This window comes from Eumetopias jubatus, unplaced genomic scaffold (assembly GCF_037043125.1).
Source record: "Eumetopias jubatus isolate StellerSeaLion01/CBP00866 unplaced genomic scaffold, mEumJub1_p1.0 scaffold_5, whole genome shotgun sequence".
NCBI classification, from domain to species: domain Eukaryota; kingdom Metazoa; phylum Chordata; class Mammalia; order Carnivora; family Otariidae; genus Eumetopias; species Eumetopias jubatus.
Genome location: NW_028274811.1, coordinates 27,849,499 through 27,874,721, shown reverse-complemented (window position 1 = coordinate 27,874,721; position 25,223 = coordinate 27,849,499). Strand labels below are relative to the sequence as shown.

At 40.3% G+C, this 25,223-nt stretch overlaps 1 protein-coding gene across 1 annotated transcript; it reads left to right on the top strand.

Moving 5' to 3' along the window:
- The first annotated feature begins 1,808 nt into the window (after positions 1–1,808).
- PPP2CA (protein phosphatase 2 catalytic subunit alpha) lies at positions 1,809–23,851 on the top strand. The gene is made up of 7 exons (XM_028103601.2): positions 1,809–2,156; positions 16,041–16,250; positions 19,469–19,642; positions 20,181–20,270; positions 20,781–20,942; positions 22,010–22,128; positions 23,099–23,851. Exons 1-7 carry the CDS (start codon positions 2,055–2,057, stop codon positions 23,169–23,171), a joined length of 930 nt encoding a protein of 309 aa, XP_027959402.1. The 5' UTR covers positions 1,809–2,054; the 3' UTR covers positions 23,172–23,851.
- Positions 23,852–25,223: the final 1,372 nt, after the last annotated feature.

Below are 25,223 nucleotides of genomic sequence, written 5' to 3'. Positions count from 1 at the left end.
GACCCTGCACTTGGGAGTATAAAGTTTCAAATCATGATCACTACCTTGGAAGTCCCTTCTCTTTTCTGAGTGCTCGTCTGCTTCTTGCCCTATGAGACAGGACTCACACAGTACAGGGCAACAGTGAAGAGTAAGACCTAAGATGACAGCACACTGAGCATCGCTTTATAATCATGAGCACTAAGTGATGATTTTTTCCTCATACATTCTACATGATCATAACTCTTCTCTATTATTTGGGGATGATAACTGCAAAACATGGTCAGAATTTGGGCTAAAATAACTTTTTTTTCAAGTCTGGTAAATTATAAGTCTTTGGGGAGGTAGATCTGAGACACTTTCCTCTGGGCATGCTGCTGGGAGGTAGAAGGGAAAGCAGAATTGTCATTTTCAGTCTGGGAAGGCCAAGCCGGTCAGCCTCACTACGCAGGTTGTCTTGGATGAAGGACAACTTTCAGTCCCACCATTCGCTGACCCAGGCCTCCAGAGCTTTCTTCAGCCTTTTGGTTGGGATGATGCCCTCAGAGATGTAGAGTGAGCACTTGGGTTCAGCAGGGTCGACTGCTATTGGGGGTAGGAAGTCTAGAAGATGGGTGACCAGGGTCAGCTCTTGCCTTGTGCTTTAAGGTTAAATGTCCTTTGGAAAGTTCTATCTCTCAGGTCCTGTGGACATCATACTCTCTCTTCTATCTATTCCTAGACTATTGAGAGAATACAAGCTTCTACCAGGGCAGGATACCTTGTCTGTTTGGATGACCCTTCTTTCTCCCAAGCGTGGGATCGAGCACATAATTGGCGCTTTACAGAAACAAATACTGTGAATGCAGGGACATGGGGATGTGAAAACATTTCACAGACCCCAAAGAGATTCATTGCCAGACCGAGATCTGATCCTAAGGTATCTGAGCTTTCTTTAAAACGCGGGTTGTAGCCGCTTCTGACACCCTCAGGTCGCCGTCCCTCTAGAAAGTAGGCCAGAGAGAATTGGGGTTGGGGGGTGTGTGTTCTCATTCCCACAAGGAACCCGAGGGGGTAGGAAGGCGCACACCTGGGTCGGAAGGCAACAACGGGCGAGGCTGCGTGGGGCGTGTGGAAGCCAGGCGCGCGGTCTGAGGCTCCGAGAGAAGCCCAAGCCTCGGCCGCAGGCATCGCGCCCAAGAGGACACCTTAGGCCCGAGGACAGGTGTGTGCGGGGAGGGGGGGGGAGTGAGGTGCACCACGCGGCACTCCCAGGGCAGACACACCCTCCTCCGCCCACGAGTGACCTAATTACAAGGTGCCTGCCGCGCCCAGAGGCGGAGGTGGCCACTGCAACCAGGCTACCACTCGGCGCCCGTTCCTGCCCCCAAAGATTTGGGTATCCCATACAATTCCAGCGCACCACGAGGTCACAACTCTAGTTTCTGTGACCTGGATGCAAGCGCGGGGTGAAGCGCAGAGCCGGCTCACCTTAGAGAAAAAGTCTCCGGCAGCTAAGTTCTCCGCCCACACCCTCCAACCCCGGGACTGCGTCTGCGCCACGCCGGCGCCCGCGCCGCACAGGACGTTGTGCTCTGGAATTAGCCCCGTTCTCTGCCGGAGGCGCCGAGCTTGCCTTCACTCCGTCTTCCCCCACCCCCGACCCCTCCCTTCTGGACGACCACGCCCTAAAAGCGAAGGTGCCTCAGTTACCAGCCGGCTACGTTGCGCCTGCGTCTTGGCTCCTGGTTCCCGCCCCCCAGTCGGCTCTGGCGGCGGACCAGGGTTGGCTCTGCAGTTGCGCAGCTCTTGTCCCGGCCCTTCTACCCCGCCGCCTCCTGACGCCGGGCGTGATGTCACCACGCCGGCGGCCGCCATTACAGAGAGCCGAGCTCCGGGACTAGATCGAGCGGAGGAGGGCTGCGGCCGGTGGCCGGGTAGTGCAGGGAGAGTTCGTGGGTTCGCGCTAGCGCCGAGCAGCCGCCAGCAGCCACACAGGTACCCCGGGAACCGGCGGCGGCGTGTGCGTGTGGCCCGTGTGCGGGCGGCGGCGCGGGAGTAGCGCGGAGCGGCAGCCGGTTCGGGCGGGTGGCATCATGGACGAGAAGGTGTTCACCAAGGAGCTGGACCAGTGGATCGAGCAGCTGAACGAGTGCAAGCAGCTGTCCGAGTCCCAGGTCAAGAGCCTCTGCGAAAAGGTGAGCTTTTCTCTAGCTGTGGGAGGCGCCGCGGGCCGAGCCCCTCGGGGAGGAGGCGGCTGTGGGGAGGGTGCAACATGGCGGAGGCAGCCGGTCCGGGCCCCCCGAGCCTCCCAGACCGGCGCCCGGCGCGGTCCGGCGGCAGCTCCCGGGCGACCCGGCGCCCCCTGCCTCCAGCGCAGGGATTGGTTGTCGCCGCCACCGCCGCCTAAAATGGCGCCGTTCACCCGACTCCCGGGCTTCCGAGCCTCCCGGCTTTGGTGCCGGGCGAGGTGGCTAGCGGAGCAGAGACCCTGTATGTCAGGGTCGGGGACGGTTTTGAGATGCATGTGAGAGGACTTGGGTTCCAAGGCCTGGGATGCGGGCCTGTGACTCTACTGTGAGGTGGGTAAGACGCTTTTTACTTGTACTCAGGCCTCATTCTTCGGTCCAAAGCTGTCCGGAGGATTCCCCCAAAGGCGAGCTCGTAGGCCGGATCCCAAGACCTGTCTAAAGGTCGCTCACCTTCAGTACTCTCCCTGGTGGTTTATGTTAAACTCACTGAGCAGTCCTTTCCAGAGACCGCTTAAAAATGTGTGTTATAAGAATTTAAAAAATACATCTCTAACCTAATTTCTACGAAGGTCACGGCGGTAGGTGCAGGGAGGAGTACAACTTAGGTTTCATAGTTGGAAGAAATGGAGAATTTGGTGAGTCATACTACATAAGGAGCTTTGGGATTGGAAATCAAGTGTCAGTTTAATCTGTGATTTATATGCTGATTCAAATTGGGTACTGTGAAACCCTTTTGCGAGCTGAACGTACTTGGCATTTTGCCATCTATTTTTAAAATGAACAACGTAAACTGCGAGCAGTAAATTTTGTATACTGGCTCTTTGTTGGGAAAGTTACTTGTTTGTATTTTTGAGGCTCTAAGTAGCAAGATAGTAATAATAGCTGTTTATTGAGCTTTTACTATGTCCCAGACATTGTGCTTAGTGTTTGCAGATGTTGAAAATGGAATGCTGTAGTTCCTTTAATAAGTCCATTTTAAATTACCTAATTCCGTTTTGTTTTTACGTAGGGGTTGGGGAAACAGCCTCTTTAGCTATTGGCTGTGTTGTATTTTTGAAAGTGTTATGACTCAGTTTTCTAATGTATAGAAAATGCTTATCTCCACTATAAATAGTTTAACTTCTCTTGTCAAAATTAACTTGGCAGTATTTCATTGTAGTGCAGAATTGCGGAATACCGTATTTGCATTTTGTGTTAGTGAGGAGAGTTGTTAGAGAGCAATTACGCTGACTCCTTTGCGGTTTGATGGGAAAATTGGGTTCATGAGTTTGATGTCTATGTTCCTAAGGCAGGCTTTTTCAGAAACTGTGCTGTGAATAATTGCAATTTAAATGAGTCAAATTCAGATTTATTTATTCTTAGCCTGAACAACTCTCCTACTAGTTGATGAGGTGGTAAATTATCTGTTGGAGCTGAATTTGAATGTTAGCAATGTATTGAGTCTTTTGTTCCTTCTTTACCCTCGTCAAATAAGGATGGTGTTTGTATTAAGGGTTTAGAAAGAGGCTTTTAAAACTTAACGTATACTGTCAAGTCTTAATTTTCTGGGTGCTGGAAGTGATTTTAATGACTTTTAGGGATCAATACTGTATGTAGACTTTGAGTCAGCATTTGGTTAGATGACTAGTCATTTGTGTAGAAAACATTGGAAGAGAGATAATGATGTAATTGGAAGACCGCTGGACTTGCAAGTGAGACCTGGACACTATTCCTCTTTCTGCTGCAGAGTAATTGTGACTGATCTTGGGACACTTAGTCCACATTTTGCTGTTTAAACTAAAGAGTTAAAATAGATGTTCCAGAGTCCCTGCTAATCTGAGATTATATAATCCAATTTAAATTAGTTTATTGTGTTTAAAAATCGAACACCTACTGACTATCCACGATTGCTTACTTTTATGAGAGAAAGGAAAAGCAATGAAGTATAATCACCTTTAGTCTCAAGGAGCCTGAATCTAGTTGGAAGTAGGTAGTAGACGAACCAGGGAAGTAGAGGGTTTGTGTTGGAGACTGCAGGAGATAATACTGGGTGCTTAGATTGGGTGTGTCAAGACTGATGAATGTGGTAAATGTGATTGCTTTCCCCATCTTTGTAAAACTAAGATATAGTGAGATCAAACAGTTTATATTTAGCTCTCCATTGCTTATCCAGTGTGTCCAGATTTTTGTTCTTAGAGCCAAAAAGGTGGAAATAATATTTGAGGTTAGGTTTCCAAGAAATGGATCATTTGAGGGAGAATATTATGCAGTCTTCATACTCTTTAACTTGCAAGTTTTTGAACTTTTGGAACTACATTAACTTTGTAAACTAAGTTTTAAGGCAGCTTTTTAGGTATGTGAATGAGTTAGGATGTGTGACTTGAAATGATTTTTTGTACTAGGAAACTAAAACAAAAATTCTCTTTTCACTCTTAATTGAATAGCCAATAGCACATCTAGTGAAAGCTACATATTTTGAAAATCTTGAGGGAATCATTTTTCATTTGTATAATAGTTTTTTTTTTTTTTAAGAAAAGATACTTGTTGGAGATAGGTACTTGGTAGTAGTTGATCATTTATTTATTTATTTTTACAGATTTTTATTTATTTATTTGACAGAGAGAGACACAGTGAGAGAGGGAACACAAGCAGGGGGAGTGGGAGAGGGAGAAGCAGGCCTCCCGCCGAGCAGGGAGCCCGATGTGGGGCTCGATCCCAGGACCCCAGGATCAGGACCTGAGCCGAAGGCAGACGCTTAACGACTGAGCCACCCAGTCGCCCCAATCATTTCTTTAATTTTAAGAAGGAAAAGTAATACAAAAGCCTTCCTTTTATCTGCCTGAAGGTGCCTGATCTGAATGAAATATTTAAATGGTAAAGGTAGAAGTATACCATGAGAGGTCATGGTGATTAAAAAAATTCAGAGACCATTATTATGGTCTCCTATTAGCAGTTAATGGTGGTAGGTGTTCAAAATGCAGAGAATCCAGGTGTGTATTTATAGACAAAGGTGAATATGGTTTTTTTGCAATTGACTAAGCTTTTTTCCCTTCAACGTGTGATTAAGGTTTATATCAAAGCCAAGATGATTGTGTGTGGAGTATACTTTGTCATTTTGGGGATCATAATTTTAGTTGATTGTTGAAAAATTGTGGTGAGTGAATGCAGTTTTGTCTCCGGTACAATTCTATAGTCAGTAACATTACTACATTTGTATAACTGGATGGTATGTTTCCATTTGCAGATTGGACGAAGTAAATAGTATCAACTACAGTAAACAGTCTTTTATTATGTGACTTCACCAGTGGTTTAATTTAGGTATGATTTTTGGCTTTGTCCTTTCAGGTCTTTCCAAACTTGTGGAGAATGTTGTTTGATAGCCAGTTTTTTTTTCTTTACCCAAAGGAGTTCTTTACCTAGGTATGCTCTTTTCCATTGCTCTGCAAACACTATAAATAAAATGCAGTCATTATGGCCTCACATTTGTTACATGAGTATGGGAAAAAGCAAACCCTCTTCTCACTGGATGAGCTGCAAAATGCTTGACCAAGATTAAATTTCTATATGAAGTGGGTAATAAATTTTTGTGAGTCTGTATGTGTGCTTAATTTAAAGGATTGTTTGGGAGCACCTGGGTGGCACATTCGTTAAGTGTTGGACTCTTGTTTTTGGCTCAGGTCTTGAACTCAGGGTCGTGAGATCAAGCCCGCCTGGAGTCTGCTTGAGATTCTTTCTTCCTCCTGCTCATGTGCTCGCTCTCTCCGCCACTTGCCCTCCCTCTCTGCCCCTCCCCCCCTGGAATGGATAAATCTTAAAACAACAATAACAAATGGAGAAAGCATGATGCAGAACATTTGCATCATATTTTCACGTACACAAGTCTTTTAACAAGTTTATGTGACAGTTATTATCCTCAGTTATAGACGGAAACCAGAGGCACAGGAAGGTAAAGTGACTTGACTTCAGGGGCTAAAGTGAGATTGTGCAGGCTTACAGATTCTCAGCCCAGTGTTCTAGTGTTGCTTTACAGCCTCCCCTCTCTTCTTAGGTGGTGTTGATAATGAAAAATGGAGGTGAACTGGGGGCAAGTTGAATTGTAGAATCAACAGCTCTGTAAAATAAAGCATTATTATTATTCTCATTGCTTGAAAGCTTCCCATTCATGTCACGCACTGTTGTCCCACTTTGTCCTGGAGGAGGAAACCGTAATTATTCTTCAATTTTGAATGTGGCTGGCTGCATTTGCCCCTCAAATAACATTAGAAGAAAATGCCAGTTCATTTTCTCTGTGTCCTTAGTGCGAATCATGGTCTAGAAACTGAACTTTAAAATAGTCCAGGAAAGCATAACTAACATTTATATTGTTCAGTACAGTTTGTAAAATGCCTTTTTATCATGGCTTCCACAGTCAGACCTATATGTGCCTGTGTGTGTTTCATGATCTAGTCATGAAGCAGTAGTGCCCTTGGTTTTGGGTTGACTTAATGAGGAAGCATCGAAAAGGTGAACAGTCCTACTGTTCAGAAACGCAGGTCCCCCAACTTTCCTTTTGTTTTCTCTGTCAAAGTCAAGAGTTCTGCCTACAGATATTGGCAGGTGAAACTCATGCTGTAGAAAGCATGAGGGACACTGGAGGGAGTGTATGGGTAACATTTGTATCACTTGTCAGGTGTCTCTCCCCCACGCCCTCTTTAATGGCAGAGGATATTGCTGGTAGCTTTCTAAGTCATTTGTCAGTTACCTGTGGCTTTGTTTAGGTTGGAGGAGGTGAGCTAGGAAAACCAGGAGATACTAGGTTTGCCTTGAGGTAATGATAGGGAAGGGTCTTTTTTGAAGGTGCTCAGAAGAGAGGGAAAGTTTGGTGTGGCAGAACCTCCCCCCCCCCCCGCTCTTTTTTTTACTTTTTTGACACGTCTCTCTTTTTTTTTTCTTTTCTGTACTCATTTCTCATAAACCTTCAAACGGCGCTTTCCCACACAAGTGAGATAGGAATTGGACTAGAACTACGAAGGGAAAAGATTATGGGTTTTTTTTGCTGTTTTAAATAGCCTTTCAGCTTCTGGTACAGAAGTGGTAGAAGAAGTTGAAATAGAGGTCTGGCTGCCAGTAAATGGTTGGGGATGGATTCTGAAAAAAATTGTAAAGAGCAATCTGGGATTAATTGCTTAATTTCTTGGGGTGCCTGGGGGCTCAGATGGTTGGACGTCTGCCTTTGGCTCGGGTCATGGTCCCGGGGTCCTGGGATCGAGCCCCACATCGGGCTCCCTGCTTGGCGGGGAGCCTGCTTCTCCCTCACCCTCCTACTGTTCCCCCAGCTTGTGCTCTCCTACTCTGTCTGTCAGATAAATAAATAAAATCTTAAAAAGAAACTGCTTAATTCCTGAACAATACAGAGTTGCTATTGCCTACTTATATATTGGTAGTGTGGTTTAGGATGGATGAACAAGGCAGTGACAGAGGTGTGTATATCTGAATCTGGGTATTTTCTAAACCGTGTGTGACCAGTCGGCCAGTCACTCTGGTACTCCATGACCTCACCTCTGCTTCAGTCATTCAGTTACTACTCCAGATGGGAGTATGACTGATGTTGAGGGGGCTGCAAGAAGATTGAAAACCTTTTTCCGGAGTGCTCTTGGGAGACTGTTCATTTACCTAGGTAGAGTTATATACAAAGTGTAGTTCACAAAGACTGTGGAGTGTCAGTGATGCTACTAATGGTGTGACAGTGTATGTTTAGTTCTGGAATTCATTCAGTGAAAATTTATTAAACTGTTATGTGCATTACTCATTTTCATTGTTTAGCTTTGTCTAAATAGCATTGTTTTAGGGATTTGCTAGTTTTTTGCTCTAATAGTAGGGTTTCACATTAGCCAGGAGGTTGAACTTGTAGTAAACTCTATAGATGGGAAAGGTTTTAAAATATTTGTGCCAGTGGTGATCAAGTGCATTTCATTAGTCTGCCACCCATTGTTCGTAAACTGGCAGTAGTGCCTACTACCTGTTGGGTGCCTGTGACTTAGTGAAAAGGCTTAAGAATTGCTTTGGTAAAATTTCAGTGATGGAAGGAACCTTAAAAACTATCTAGGCCGTCACCTGGTACAGATAAGGGAGGAAAAAGACATCCAGAGTGGTTGATGGATTCATGGTGGATTGTTGTGAGAATTTTTATAAACAACTACACATATACCAGCATTTCTCTGTTTAGATTATATATGTTTTTCCCCTATGCAGGAATTTTGCGAATTTTTAATTCCTGCACATGTGTATTTCACAGAGGTGGAAAAACATCAACTTAAGTAATTTTTTTTAAAGATTTTACTTATTTGTCAGAGAGAGAGCGTGAGCGCACACAAGCAGGGGGAGCTGCAGGCAGAGGGAGAAGCTGGCTCCCCACTGAGCAGACGGCCTGATGAGGAACTCCATCCCAGGACCCTGGGATCATAACCTGAGCTGAAAGCAGATGCTTACCTGAATGAGCCACCCAAGTGTCCCTTAAGTATTTTCCTTTAATACAATTTTAGAATTATCCCCCACACCTGACCTTTTTCTTTTGGTTAGATCCTAACCTTAAAACCAAATAGTAACTACTAGTTCGTAGAACATTACATGGAGGATAATAGTACTTTTATAGTATAATCACACAGATAGTATACATACAGTATAATCATACAGAAGACCAAAATGTTTCATAAAACGTTTGAGGCATCTGTTCGGTGTAATTAATGAAAGACCAGTAATATGAAGAAAGGTTTGACAGTTGAAGATGAATAACTCAAGATTTATTTGCCTCCAGGGCTAGTAGTATGTCTACGTTATATATCAGACCAAAGTAAAAATCTAGCCATATACACTAGTTTGTCATGAACCATAATTTTTTTGCCCAATTATGAAAATCAAGAAAACCTACCTTTTATCTTTCATAAAAGCAGTATGAAGCAAAATGCAATTCTCTTATGGCATTGAAAAAATTTATTATTGCTTGCTTATTTGCCCTTTTTTAAAGATTTATTTATTTATTTTAGAGAGCGAGAGAGAGAAAATCTCAGGTAGACTCCCCGCTGAGCCTGATGCTGAAAGCAAGAGTTGGATGCTTCATTGACTGAGCCACCCAGGCACCCTGTGAACTTGCTTTTTAAAAATGTTTTCAAGGGGCGCCTGGGTGGCTCAGTCGTTAAGCGTCTGCCTTTGGCTCAGGTCATGATCCCAGCGTCCTGGGATCGAGCCCCGCACTGGGCTCCCTGCTCCGCGGGAAGCCTGCTTCCTCCTTTCCCGCCCCCCCGCTTGTGTTCCCTCTCTCGCTATGTCTCTCTGTGTCAAATAAATAAAATCTTTAAAAAAAAATGTTTTCAAATGTTTATAATTCTGAAACTGGAAAGTAAAATTCAAAATTATTGCATTTTTTTAGGTTTGCTTCTCTTATGTCTTTGTGGATATATTGGTAGAAGATACACTCAATTGTGATTAAAGTATGAAATGCTTAATTTATGTGAGAGTTCCAGTGAACATTTGAATTAATAATCAGATTTTTAATAGAAAAATGTCTAAGCATCATTTAGCCTTGTATCGATAGATAACTCAAAAAATTTGTGTGAACAATCTGTGTAAGAGGAGAAATAACTGATAGTAAATAAACATGGAATAAAAAATTTGAACTCCAAAATGAAAAGTACCAGTTAGATCAGAAAGTAGCATTTTATATTTGAAATAGATGAGAATGGGTGCATTCTAACATTTATTAACGTGTATATATTGGGAATAATTGAGCTTTATAGACTACATATGTAACCAAAAAACGTTCACGTATTTTGCTCTCTAATCCCACAATTGAAAATCTCCTGAAGGGAAGTAAGTCAAATAAACAGTACATGTATAAATTTGGGAGGATATTATACAGCAGTTTAAAATGATCACTATAATGCTATAAGGCATTGGATTTATGAATATGAACTCTATAAAGAATTTGAGAGAGAGAGCATGCAGCAAATGAGGGGGAGGGGCAGAGTGCGAGGGAGAAGACGACTCCCCTCTGATCAGAGAACCTGATGTGGGGCTTGATCCCAGGACCCTGGGATCACAACCTGAGCCCAAGGCAGATGCTTAACTAGCTGTGCCACCCAGGCGCCCCAATGAATATGAACTCTAGGATAGAAATTGAAGCGTTTACCAGTTTTAAGCACGAGGTCAGTATGTGGGTAAAAGCTGGAAGGGAATACAAAGAAATGAGAGTAGTTTTTGTTGGTGTGGTAGGTTTAAGACAGCCATAATCTATCAACATCTTAATGTTCTCCAGTGTTCTCATACAAAGAACTTTTACATAATTGTAATCATTTTGCATTTTTAAAATGTTTGCTTGGTTTAATGAAAATGCGTGAATATGTTGTGTGACTTTAATATAAAAATGCATAAATATCTTTTTCTACGGTACACGTTAATGAGAAGTTAATACTGCTATTGTGTACCCTTAAGGAAAATTTTAAGATTTCTGAATCTGAACTCAAAAGGCAGAGAGGACATTAATAATAAATTACCATTCCTAAAAGTTTCTTTTCTTCAAGTGAATCTCCAAATTGTTTGAATTTTAGGACTGTAGAAAAATTTAACTTTTAGTTAAGCTCTTATTATTAGACTAGCTTATTTCAGTTTCAGCCTTGTTCTATGAAGATTTATATTTATTAGATCTTTTTTCCTTGAGTTCACTGATTTCAGTTTATGCCATTTGAATTTCAGTAGGGTTCCTGCTGAAGAATTAATAAATAAAAAATAAATATGGTGCTGATCACACTATTTTTAAAAACTTGATTTTTAATTATTTTTTTCCCAAATGTTTATTAGTGGAGACTTTTTGAGGCCCTCAAAAAATGTTTTAGGGGAAGCAAAAGTTTGGGGTGTGTATCTTTTGCTTTTGTTTCTTTGCATAATTCAGGTGACCTGAGGCTTTAAATTAGAGGAATCAGAATACTAGAAAGTGAAAAGGTAGTTATTAGAAGTATAAACCTCTCTAATGTTAATTAAGTTGCTTTTAAAATCTGGTTCTGCCATTTACCTTGAATATTAAGCTAGAGAGTTGAAGTATATCTATCTTAGAAACTGATGGTTGGTGAAGGTCTGCAGGTTCTAAAGGTGACTCATTAGATTGCTTCTCAGCCTTTTGGCTAAGATCAAGTGTAAAGATGACTTATTAGAGGTCCCATTAGGTGACCCATAGAGGGGTTCTCTTAGGTGCTTCTGAGACTTGAAAAGGCCTGACTCCTTCTGATAGTACAGCTTCTCAAGACATTTCTTTTTCTGTGATTAGTTTTTCTTGACTGTAAAATAATCTTCAGTGAGGAGATCTGCAACCATTATTGTTCTGGTGTTCTGGGATAGTGTATTTTGGTGTAGTAATCCTCTGAAAGCTGAGTTGAGACCAAAAAAAAGGTATACTTAAATTCTTTGTAAGCTTGAGTTTTTGTTGTTAAAATATACTTAATACTTGGCTTGATGGCGTATGTAATAAATACTGTTTTCTCCAGAATTTAATTGTAATTGTTCTGGTCTGAAATTTGGTAGGAAGAGAAGAAAAGAGCTTTGGCTTTCCCAGACGTAGTACTTTAGTTTACTTTATAAATACAGTGTCCTTTCCTTTTTGGAGGACAATTTTATAATGTCAACGTAAAAAGAAGCTGTTAGATCTGCTAATATGTCAACTTCATGGTATCTTCTTTCAGGAAGTGTCTGTGTATGTATACCAGATGTATACCAGGGAGCAAACACTAGGATATTCATTGCAGCGTTTTTACCTTTTCATCCTCCCCCTCACCGTATTATAATAATCTTACCTCCAGTGTGAGAAATTAACCAAGCCTATATGTATGCATTATGATCTCCAATATGGATTGTTGGCGAGAAAAGCAGTCTGCTGAATAATACAGTTCTAGTTTAAAAGTGCAAAAGAAAACGATTATGTTTTTGTAGGCATATAATATGTATGTAAAACTTGTCAACAGGCTTTCAAAAGGATGTACATCAGAATACTCTTGGTGGTTACTTTTCCCAAGAGGAGTGGGATTGTGGAGAGTGGTCAGAGGGGACATTTGGTTTTATCTGCTGCTAAATTTTTTTATTTTTCAAAGGATGTGTCACTATAACTTGCACAGTTTTAAAAAGTAAAATTAAAGATTGGGGCGCCTAGCTGGTTCTGTAGGTGGAGCATCTGACTCCTGATCTCAGCTCAGATCTTGATCTCAGGGTTGTGAGTTCAAGCCCCGTGTTGGGCTCCACATTGGGAGTGGAGCCTACTTAAAAAAAAAAATCTAAATAAATTAAAGATACAGTGTTCATCATTGTGATATGTCAAAATTGAAATAAAAGGAACAACTAGCATTTAGGTTTAATTGTCCTTTTGTGAGTTGAATAGAAATTGAGTAAAGAGTAGTAAGGAATGTCAGGCAGTTGTGAATGGCAACTTTTTATCATTCATATAGAGAATAGCCTTACCTGTAAGCAAGTGTCAAGAGATGTATTTTGGGGGCGCCTGGGTGGCTCAGTCGTTAAGCGTCTGCCTTCAGCTCAGGTCATGATCCTGGGATCCTGGGATTGAGCCCCGCATCGGGCTCCTTGCTCCATGGGAAGCCTGCTTCTCCCTCTTCCACTCCCCTTGCTTGTGTTCCCTCTCACTGTGTCTCTGTCAAAAAATAAATAAAATCTTAAAAAAAAAAGATGTATTTTGGAATTTAACTTCTCATAGAATTGCAAGATTTATAGGGTTGTGACCACGTTTTCTTATGTCATTGTCCTTTTAAAACTTCTGAGTAACTTGCAAATTTCTTTGAAGTGGGACCTATCATTTCATTCATGGCTATTTTCATTACTGTGTGCCAGGTGCTAAAAACACTGGACATGGTATTAATGCCAAACAGTCTTAAGGAATATGCCTAGTGAAATTCTGCTTTTTAGTAATAATAAATCATGGGAGATTGGAATTACCCTAGCGAGATGGATTATATGTATTTCTGAAGAACTATCACTTTTTGAGACACAGCGGAAATTTTTTCTAAACTTAAAAATAGAACAAATTAATGATTAATTTTTGGATGTCAATGATTGGTCGGTGTCTTGAAATAGGCTCCCCAAATGTTTGGAGACTTGAAAATAATGGTTCTTAGGGGTGCCTGGGTGGCTCAGTCAGTTGGGCGTCTGCCTTCAGCTCAGGTGGTGATCTCGGGGTCCTGGGATGGAACCCCACAGTGGGCTCCCTGCTCAACAGGGAGTCTTCTCCCTTTCCCTCTGCCCCCCCCACTTGTGCTTGCTCCCTCTCTCTCAAATAAAATCTTAAAAAAAAAAATGGTTCTTAAACTTCACTGCACCTGAGAAAGCACTGGTATGGAATAAGGAGGGGAGACTAAAAAAAATTATCGTGCTTGGATCCCACTTACCAAAGATTCTGGCTTGAGAGAGGAGTAGCCTTAGCATCTAGATTTTTTTTTTTTTTAAAGAGCTCAAATGATTTTTAATATGTGGCTAAGATTGCATACTACTGCCTTGAAACCACTCCTTGTTACCCTTGGTTGTCGCTTAAAATCTAATGAGCAGTGGCTTATTAGTAACAGTTCGCTATGGCAATTTCACCTCCATGTTCTAGTGTGTTGCCTTCCCCTGATGGAGCCTCCGACTGTACATTCTGGAACACCACTTCATAATGCTAGCTGCACATAGAAGAAAATGTTCAATAAATGTTGAGCGCATAAAGTAAATACATTTAACCCATTTTCAGAACATTTCTTTTACCTTCTTGGCTTAACTGAAATCTGACTCTTCCTGAGGAAAGTCCTATACTTTGTCTAATAGCCCTCCCAGATAGATGGATGCTGCCTTCCTCTAGGATAAAATTCCCTGTTTTTCAGGCTTCTTTTCTCTACCTGGATACCAAGGCACTTTTCCTTACTACTGTTACCTATTATTTCTTCATTCTCCAGAGAACTTGGTACCAGTTTCCAGGCCTGTACTTCTGATGTTGTCCTGAGAGATGTCCATGGCTTTCCCTGAAGATGACTTAGCAGTATCCCAGTATAAGTTCTTGATTCATTAAGCAAACAGATATTAAATGCCTTTTACATCTCAGACATTGTCCTAGTGAGGTGCTGTGTATGCAGTGGTTAAAGGAACCTGGTGAACATTTTTTTAACTCTTAACTTGGGACAGTTGGGTGGAAAATAGATTGGAGTCAGGAAGAATGGAAGCAGGGAGTTCAGTATGGAGGCTAGCACAGTAATCCAGGTGAGGTAATGGTGGCTTGGACCAGGGTAGTGGCAAAAAAGATACAAATAGTTTGATTTGAGATATGTTTTGGAGGGAGGCTAGTCAAGACTTGTTGGTGGATTGGTCACTGAATACTAGTGGCCTTTAAGCTCTGCTCACAGGTAACCACATGTATGGCCCTACCTCTGAAATCCTAAATTCACTCAAGTTTTCCACCAGTGGATCTTTGTTCTAGGAGTACTGCTTTGATTGGACTTGTTCTTCAGTTCATGCTCACGTCCTGTCCTCCCCCTCATTTCCTACCTGGGATGACCAACTCTCATGGTTTACTTGAGCGCAACGGAGGCATTTCTTGGGATGCCAGACTTTGAGCACTAAAGCCAGGATAGTTGGGTCACCCTGCACCTACCCCAGTCTGCCCTTTTCTCTTAAGTGGTATGCTTCAGCCATGTAAACCTTTTCCTCTTCCTGAGAATTTATACACATGATCGCATCTTGCCTATGTTGGACCTCTTCCCATTTCCTACTGCCATCCCCTTCCTGTAACTGACTCTCACCCATTCCTTGGACCTCAGGCAGTTTTCCTGGCTGTCCCAGTTTGTGATCCTGGAAAACTGCAGCCTACTCTAGCATGTCTTAGCACTTGGCCTGATCATTTTATTGTCTGCTGCTCATGCTGCACTGTGTGCTTTTATGGGCTGTCTTGTTCGTTGTGATATCTTATGTAAATGGGTCTCCACCGTTTACTTTTTCCCTTTCTTTCATCACTTAACACAGCCTGTACTTTGTTGCTTGATTACTTGTTTGTGGTCCCCTGTCCCCTGTGACCGATCTTGTACGCTGTGGTCCCCCAATGGCTAGCACAAGGCCTGGCACGTAGTATTACTTGGATGATTGAGCGAGTGAATGATGAATGATGGTCTTCCCCAGTGCACTTTGGTTTTGGGGGTAAGGTGAATGATCAGTAAATGTATGTTGAATGACTGATAGGGTTTCGAGTGAGTGAAATGTTATGCTGCCCTTAAAAGTAATGTTTGAATTTGTGATTACATGGGGGAATGCATATGTTGCCAAACAACTTTATAAAAACCATGTATATTGAATAATTACAGTTGTAAAGCAACAGTTTGTATTTTTAGTATTAAGAGTGTAAAAATACAGGTGAAATTTTAATGTATTGTTCCCCTCCTCACCTCCCCCAAAAAACAGTTAAGTGGGAATTAGAAACCTTTCTTCATATCCTGGAATCCATAAAGCATATTACAACTTTAAAGCTAAGGAACTAGGTATCTGAATATCTTGTTCCATTTTCATTAATCTTATATGGCTGCTAGTAATAAACTATTTAGCATTTAGTTAGATGGTAACTGATAGGCCTAAGAACTGATAGTGATGAGAGGAATGGAACTATGCGTCTTGATACATGCTTTTTCTAAGTATCAGGAGTGAGATAACCAATAGATGGAATCTGGCCATATCTTGCCCTCTTTAATGGCATTATCAGTGCCTACAATTTCATCTTACACCAAGTCTGTTCTTTAAGCTGCATTAACTTTATCTTTGTTAATGTTGTTTAATGCTAAATGTATTGGTTTATTTTATCTCCATCTGTAGGCTAAAGAAATCCTGACAAAAGAATCCAATGTGCAAGAGGTTCGATGTCCAGTCACCGTCTGTGGAGATGTACATGGGCAATTTCATGATCTCATGGAACTGTTTAGAATTGGTGGCAAATCACCAGATACAAACTACTTGTTTATGGGAGATTATGTTGACAGAGGATATTATTCAGTTGAAACAGTTACTCTGCTTGTAGCTCTTAAGGTAATTTCAGTTTTGTTTGGGGGCATTTTGTACTGGGTGAGACAGTTTTGTTCTTTTTCTTCCCCAGTGATTTGTGATTTTCTCTGAACGTTCCATATTTAGAAATGCAGGTATTCAGGTTTGGGACTTATAAATCATACGTCTGTCTTCATTCTGAATAAGGGGATGCTATAGAATAAAAGTAAAAAGGTTATTCTCATTCAAGTTATTTGAAAAATGTTAGAAAGCCAGTCAAATAAAAATACTTCTTCAGTTAATTAGGGTGTGGGGAGGTAGTATAACTACCTTTCTAGGTGCTTTTGAAATTAAAGATACTAAACGTCAGGGTGTTCACATCTTTTGACACAGTAACCCTATAATTAGACTTTTACTGAAGAAGAAATTCAAGAGGAAAAGAGCTTTGTGTGAAAACATTTAATTTCAGCATTTTAATACTAGAAAAGGAATTGATCTAGATACCCAACAAAAGTGAATATCTAAATTATGATTTCTCTCTGTGGAATAGTTGGCAGCCAATAAAACTTGACAATCTAGAATAGTAAGAATGATAAAGCAAGCTGCTTTATACCAATTGGAGCTGTGGGAATTGTACAAAGATCTGAAAATGAGACACAGTAGTGGTCAATAGTTTTTGGAATGGCAGGCTTCTGCCTTTCCTTGGAAAGAAAGTATGATTTTACCTTTAGGGGAGATTTTACTAAAGAACGTTCACAGTGATAAAACCGGCTGCCAGAAACCTCTAATACTGCAAAAGTGGTAAGATGTGGTTTTGGGAAAAGCTGGATTTTAGGCAATATATAATGTATATATTATATATTAATATAATATATTAATTAATATATTATTAACAGCATGAAGCTGCGATAATCTGAATCATGTAACATGCTACAAACCATTTTTGGAGGATATACTAAGTTCTCTGTATCTGTAAAATGAAGCAGTTGGATTAAGTGATGGAAAGTTTCTCTAGGTATTATGAAAACAACATTGTAAGCTAATTTGTGCTTAAAGCCCAGGATGAATCCCAGTGCTTAGCAGAGGAATGAATATGCTGCCTTCAAGAATTTATATTTAAAGGTTTTGGGGCTGAATTGTGCCACATACACCTCCCCCCCCCCATTCGTACATTGAAGTCTTAACTCCCGGTACCTCAGAATGTGGCTGTATTTGGTGATAGGACCTTTAAGAGGTAATTGAGGTAAAATAAGGTCATATGGGTGAGCCCTAATTCAATTTGACTGGTGTCCTTGTAAGAAGACATTAGGACACAGATACAGAGGGAAGATGATAAGAAACGTGGAGAAGATGACCTTTTATTAGCCAAGTAGACCGGCCTTCAGAAGAAACTAACCCAGCTCTCACTTTGATCTGGACTTCCAGCCTCGAGGACTGTGAGGAAATTAATTTTTGTTCTTTGAGCTGCCCATTTGTTCTACTTTGTTATGGCAGCCCTTGCACACTAGTACAGGGGCACTGGGGGAAGGAAACTTAAGCAAGTAGTGTTAGGACAGTTGGATATCTATATACAAAAAAATGGACTTAGATACCTCATACGATACAAATGAGTCAAAATCAATCAGGGGCCTAAATGTAAGCGCCAAAGCTATGAAACTTCTAGAATAAAGCATAGGAGAAAATATTTGTAACTCTGGGTTAGGCAGTGATTTCTAAGATATGATAATGAAAAGCACAGTCCATTAAAAAGATTGTTATATTGGACTTCATCAAAATTAAGATTTTTGGGGGCACCTGGGTGGCTCAGTTGTTAAGCATCTGCCTTCAGCTCAGGTCATAGTTCCAGGGTCCTGGGATCGAGCCCCGCATCAGGCTCCCTGCTCAGCAGGAAGCCTGCTTCTCCCTCTCCCACTCCCCTTGCTGGTGTTCCCTCTCTCACTGTGTCTCTGTCAAATAAATAAAATCTTTTTAAAAAAAATTAGGACTTTTTGTTCTTCAAAGTATATCACTAAGAAAAAAATATTTATGTTCATATAATAAAAAACCTATTGTGCCCCTGGGTGGCTCAGTTGGTTAAGCGGCTACCTTCGGCTCAGGTCATGATCCTGGAGTCCCAGGATCCAGTTGCGCTTCGGGCTCCCTGCTCAGCAGGGAGTCTGCTTCTCCCTCTGACCCTCCCCCCTCTGATGTGCTCTCTCTCTCAAATAAATAAAATCTTAAAAAAAAACCTATTATAATTCAGTAATTATAGACATATTAAAAATGGACAAATTACTTGAATAGGTATTTCACCCAAGAAGATATATGAATAGTCAATAAGCGCATGAAAAGATGCGCAAAATCATTAAACATCAGGGAAATACGAATTAAAGTCAGAGTTACACCCATTAGAATGGCTATCATCAATAAGGCTGATAATACCAAGTGTTAGTTTATGGAGAGATTAGAACCTTACACCCATACTAATACCTAGCAATTATATTGGACTAGGAATATACTCAAGAGAAATGAAAGTGTATATACAAAAAACTTAGAGGCAAGATGATCATAGCAACATTCTCATAATACTCAAAAACTGTAAACCATTCAGATGTTCCTCCTACTGGGGAATAAAGAAAAAAAGTGTGGTATAGCTATACAATGGGATACTGTGCAGCAATAAAAAGTAAAATAATAAGGATCCACTGATACATATACACAGATGAGCCTCAAAAATATTCTGCTAAGTGAATAAAGCCAGACACACAAAAAACTCTATCTTGTATTATTATATTTATATGAAATTTTACAAAAAGATCTCAAAAGGAAATCATGAGAGCAGACAGATCACACAAGTATATAGTTTCTGTGATGAGTGTTTAAGGAAATACAGAAAAGACAAATCGGTGGTTGCTGGGAGTAGGAGTTGAGACAGCCCAGGGGGGATATTTTTGGACTGAAGATGGAAAGGTTCTAAAATAATTGTGATGGTTATTGCATACCTATAAATTTACCAAAAGTCATCTAACTCTAGAAAAAAATTCCATGGAGTTCTATGGCTGATGATTATGCTTTGTGAATTTGGTAGTAGCAGGAGTTTGATTGTAATTGAGATAGGGTTTGCTGATAACTCCGTGGACAGATGTCTGTAGATGTGGGGGGATGGGATTCCCCCCCCCCACCAAAATTGGAACTCTGAATTTTCCTGTAGAAAGTTTGCTGAATTGTCATTTGGTTTTTGAAGGAGCCAGGTATTCATACTGTTTTCTGTTTTGTTGTTTCAGGTTCGTTACCGTGAACGTATCACCATTCTTCGAGGAAATCATGAGAGCAGACAGATCACACAAGTATATGGTTTCTATGATGAATGTTTAAGGAAATACGGAAATGCAAATGTTTGGAAATATTTCACAGATCTTTTTGACTATCTTCCTCTCACTGCCTTGGTGGATGGGCAGGTATGTAGGTCTTCCTAAAACTTAACATTGCTGGTTATTTTCATGAATCTGCTTTCTTAATGTTTAGGTGCCAGTCATTTTTCCACCTACACATCCCTTCTAGACTTCTGAAGTGCCTTCTTTGTATCAAGCACTGAACTGTATGTTCGGACCACAGGGATGGAAGATTTAGTCCATCCATCCTCTCAGGTTGTTTCTGGACAAGTCTTGGAGATGTAATTAGCTATTTATTGTCCACATAGAGGAGTGCACAGAAGATATAGCAAAAGGTCCTATGAGAGGAATGGATAGTCTGTGCTGAGTTTAAGGTCAGAGAAATGTTTTCTGGGTGCAGTAGCAATGATTTATCTGGAAGAAAGGGAGTGTATTCACTAGGTTAGAGTGGGTTGGAAGAAAGCCTCTGCAGAGACAAGCCTGGTTCTGGCAGAATACAGAAACAGTAGTCACACCAAGTGATACGGGCTGCTGCCTGCAGCTTAGTCCAGAATGTTTAAAGTTTCTTTTATGTGATGTTAACATTATAAACCATTCTTTCCAGATATTCTGTCTACATGGTGGCCTCTCACCATCCATAGATACACTGGATCACATCAGAGCACTTGATCGCCTACAAGAAGTTCCTCATGAGGTATTGCCTTTTTTTTTTTTTTCTAATGAGTTACTGACTTTTATTTGGTAATAAAATCTTTTCAGAAAACCTTGTAGAGAGGAAAAATTTTACTGTAACTTCCTTCTGTGTGTTCTCTCTTTTAATGTTCAAAAATGACCCCATGCGGTATGAACACTCTTGTCAACAACCTCTTTCTTTAGAAGCTAATAGTAAGAAACCTGTCAAGATCACAACACCTTTGGGAGTAGGCCTTAGAATCTCAGTTGTTGCCTTAATTACTTGTCAATACTGTCTGACATGAAAATTTGCATACTATAGGGCTTTTTGCTCTTGGGGCTCATTGATGTAGGATATGCCTCTTAAAAACATTGGGAAAAGTTTTATTTATTTGACAGAGATACTTTAAAGCAAAACCTTAAACTGTTCAGCAAATACCATTCAAAGTGTGACTTCATAGGGTGTTCCCGCTGATGAATTACTCAAATCATTTTTTGCAAGAGGCAATTTAAAACTTACCTTCCTTTTTAGGGTCCAATGTGTGACTTGCTGTGGTCAGATCCAGATGATCGTGGTGGTTGGGGTATATCTCCTCGAGGAGCTGGTTATACCTTTGGGCAAGACATTTCCGAAACATTTAATCATGCCAATGGCCTCACATTGGTGTCCAGAGCTCACCAGCTGGTGATGGAGGTATATTCTCTTCTCTGAAATCTGATTTGCTTTTTAAGTAAACGTAATGAAGGAAGATATTAGGGAGGGTTTTTTGGTGGTGGTGGGGTGCTAATTAATGATATTAATGAGGATACTCCATGTATCCCTTCCAATGAATTTGCTGTTGTAGCCTGAGCCTTTACAGTAGATGCACACTAGAATTAAAATCTCATTTTTTGATCTCACAATGAGTTTCGTAGTTGACATATTTCCAGAGAATTCTTAATGACTGGATAGTGCTTGGGATTTAAGCCTGGGAAAGTGAGGTGCAGGGAACAGGGGAGGAGGCAGTATATACATTTTTATCTCAGTTTTGTTTATTTCATGTGTTTAACATGTATGTTTATGGAGGAGAGATTGAGGTGAAATACCAAAATGTTTCAGTGGTCCTTTGGATGGTAAGATTATAGGTAATTTTAAAGAAGAAACTAAAAGGGAAATGGGACATTGATAAGCATACTTAGAATTAGGGTCCTGTTTACATTAATATTAATAATTGATTATAAAAGTATGACTTTGCTAAAGACAGGGAACAATATTTGTGTACAATACTTAAAAAGTAACTCGTGTATTCACATGGACTTTGACAAAATGAGGCTGGAGATCCTAGAGGCCTATTTTCTTTGTACCTGGGCAGGGACCTTCAGCTCTAACTGAGAGAATTAATGTGGTTTGGTCTTGAGTATGTTATCTGCCTCTACAAGGAATGGCCATGTACTCATTCTTGGATCATGTTTAGGGCCACTGCGGTGGGAAGCTGATGAGATACTGCTAATCACAGAAAGCCAGATGTAGAAGAAGCACTTTATTCTCTGGTGATTGGTGCTGTTTTCTAGTGTCTTTTCTATTTATAATCTAGTTTTGTAATTCAGGAAAAATTCATGTATTTTTTTTTAAGTTGCACAGAGTACAGAAAATTATGAAAATATCCAGAAACAAAACATTATAGCTTTTAAGCTTTTTGGAAGGGACTTTTTTTCTTTTTGAGTCTAGTTGTGTAGATAAGGGAGTAAGATAGATTTTTATCACCTTTGTTTTCCTTGTAGGGATATAACTGGTGCCATGACCGGAATGTAGTAACGATTTTCAGTGCTCCAAACTATTGTTATCGTTGTGGTAATCAAGCTGCGATCATGGAACTTGATGATACTCTAAAATATTCTTTGTAAGTATTTACACCTAAGTAGTTGGCTGCCATTACAGTTGAGTTACACTGTATAGTTGGAATGGGAGGTTTAAGACTTGAAGGGCTCATGCTAAATCCAGATTCCAATTTGATTTTTATGTTCCCTTTTTTTTTTAGATTTGATTTATTTTCAGAGGGAGCGCGCGAGTACAGGGAGGGGGGAGAGGGAAAGAATCTCACGCAGACTCTGCACTGAGCACAGAGCCCAGTGTGGGGCTGTTTCATGACCCTGAGATCATGACCTGAGCTGAAACCAAGAGTTAGACGCTTAACCGACTGAACCACCCAGGCGCCCTTGTGTTTCCTTTTGAACGGACTTAGGATATGTTGAAACTCATCAATAGAAACTTGTCCTATATAGGCTCCAATGTGAATTATTAGGATTTTAACTTTTAAAGTTTTTTTTTTTTTATCTATTTGAGAGAGAGAGAGAATGAGAGCTGAGAGCACGAGAGGGAAGAGGGTCAGAGGGAGAAGCAGACTCCCCGCTGAGCAGGGAGCCCGATGTGGGACTCGATCCCGGGACTCCAGGATCATGACCTGAGACGAAGGCAGTCGCTTAACCAACTAACTGAGCCACCCAGGCGCCGCCCAGATTTTAACTTTTAAAACACATGTTTTTATTGTGGGGTTAATAAAATATATCCGGAGGTTGAGATTACAAATACAAGTACATTAGGCTCTTTAAGTTTTATTTATTTAGTAGAACCCTTCTTTCAAAAAATCTTATCCTGATGTATAAAAATTCTGTCTTAAAAAAAAATTCTCTGAAGTTTGCCTTGGCTCTTTGAGGAGACACACAGCTAGAAGACTCTTATTAAATGGTTGATTAGTCTACAATTAGGATTCTGTTCCATTAAAGACAAACTGAAATTGTATAGGAAGAATAATGTTCTTGTCAGTACATTGATACATGCAGTATAAACAACAAATATGTTTTGTTTTTCAGCTTGCAGTTTGACCCAGCACCTCGCAGAGGCGAGCCACATGTTACTCGTCGTACCCCAGACTACTTTCTGTAATGAAATTTTAAACTTGTACAGTATTGCCATGAACCATATGTTGACCTAATGGAAATGGGAAGAGCAACAGTAACTCCAAAGTGTCAGAGAATAGTTAACATTCAAAAAACTTGTTTTCACACGGACCAAAAGATGTGCCATATAAAAATACAAAGCCTCTTGTCATCAACAGCCGTGACCACTTTAGAATGAACCAGTTCATTGCATGCTGAAGCGACAATGTTGGTCAAGAAACCAGTTTCTGGCATAGCGCTATTTGTAGTTACTTTTGCTTTCTCTGAGAGACTGCAGATAATACGATGTAACATTAACACCTCGTGAGTACAGTTTAACTTCCATTTAGCTATATAGCTTTACTCAGCATGACTGTAGGTAAGGATAGCAGCAAACAATCATTGGAGCTTAATGAACATTTTTAAAAATAAGTACCAAGGCCTCCCCTCTACTTGTGAGTTTTGAAATCGTTTTGTTTATTTTCAGGGATACCGTTTAATTTAATTGTATGATTTGTCTGCACTCAGTTTATTTCCCTTCTCAGATCTCAGCCTCATGTTGTTCTTTGTTATTGTCAGAACCTGGTGAGTTGTTTTGAACAGAACTGTTTTTTCCCCCTCCTATAAGACGATGTTACTGCACAAGAGCACTGCAGTGTTTTTCATAATAAACTTGTGAACTAAGAACTGAGAACAAGTCAAATTTTAATTGTATCAATGGGCAAGACTGGTGCTGTTTATTTAAAAGATATACATCAATTGATAAATTTTAGAATTTGTAGAATTCTAGGTAAAGAAAAATAAAAATCAAGGTCACTATATAATCTCTCTGGTAACTCCTTGACATTCTTCAGAAGATTTTCAAGACTTATTTGTAATCCAGATAGTACAATTTGTCAGATAGCCAGCGTGCTCTTCGTGGGTTCTTCCTGCATATTACCTTGTCTGCAAGAAAGGAAATCTGTGCAACTTCAGTAAGACTGGACTGTAAAACTATAGAACTTGAGATTTAAGTGTTTTGGTTTTTGTTTTAATAAAACATAATGTTTTCAGGTAGAGCTTGACAAACTAATGTGTCTACTTCTCAGTCAGTGCAGTTTCTGGTTATAAATGTCATTGCTATGTATGTTAGATGGACAAGAAAAATGGACAGATTTTGTACATTGCTTGTCATGTTATTTTAGAGTTAACTTTGTCTCAGATAAAAAAGCTGTTAAAGTATTATCCTGTATTAAGCTCTTTAAGTGCTACTAGTTAAACCAAATAGTAAACTATTGCTAGATCACGTTTGGTGTTAACATACGTTCACCCAAGGACAGAAACAAACATGGCATTTGAAATGAAGTGGCAGTGCTAAGCACTTAATGAGTTTTCCCCACCCTTTTCTCCTTTGAATAGGATTAGGTTTTCTGTGGAAACTAATGGTAATCTTCAGCTATCAGGGTAAACTTCAGGGCACTTAATCATTACTTGTGTGAATGTAGTAATAAAAGTTCCTTTGCTTTGTATTGTGTTGAATTTGGAACTGATAAGGAAGTTCTCTCATCTAAGATGTTTTAGGAAAATAACTGACGTACACACTATGTTAAAAAAAAAATGGTCTAGTTTCTTTTTATCTCTCCTCTGATCTAATTGACAGTATTTTTGGTGGCTTGTGGAGTTGATGGTTCGAAGCAAAAAGCCCTGTTTTCTACATGTCTCCATTCCATTTTATTTTATGGTTTCACAAGAAATACATCTATCTGTGTTTTTGCTTTCTCACTTAATGCCCTTCCTCTTTGCACAAATAATGTATCTGGTGTGCGGTAGCTTTAACCCAGGGTCCAAGTGATCTAGATACCAAGCAGCTGTTTTCAGGTCCTGTGGTAACAGAACTGACTTCGAAAGAATGCCCGTTTTCTAATCAACATGTGGTACTATCTTCCAGGTGTACAGATTTTCTAATTCTAGTGGTTAGCAGAAAAGGGCTTGTGGCCGAAATGGCTTGGGTTTAGAATAGTTTCCAGAATTTAAGTTTCTAATTGTACAGAATGACTGGGTTTTAGCGTTCTAAACTACA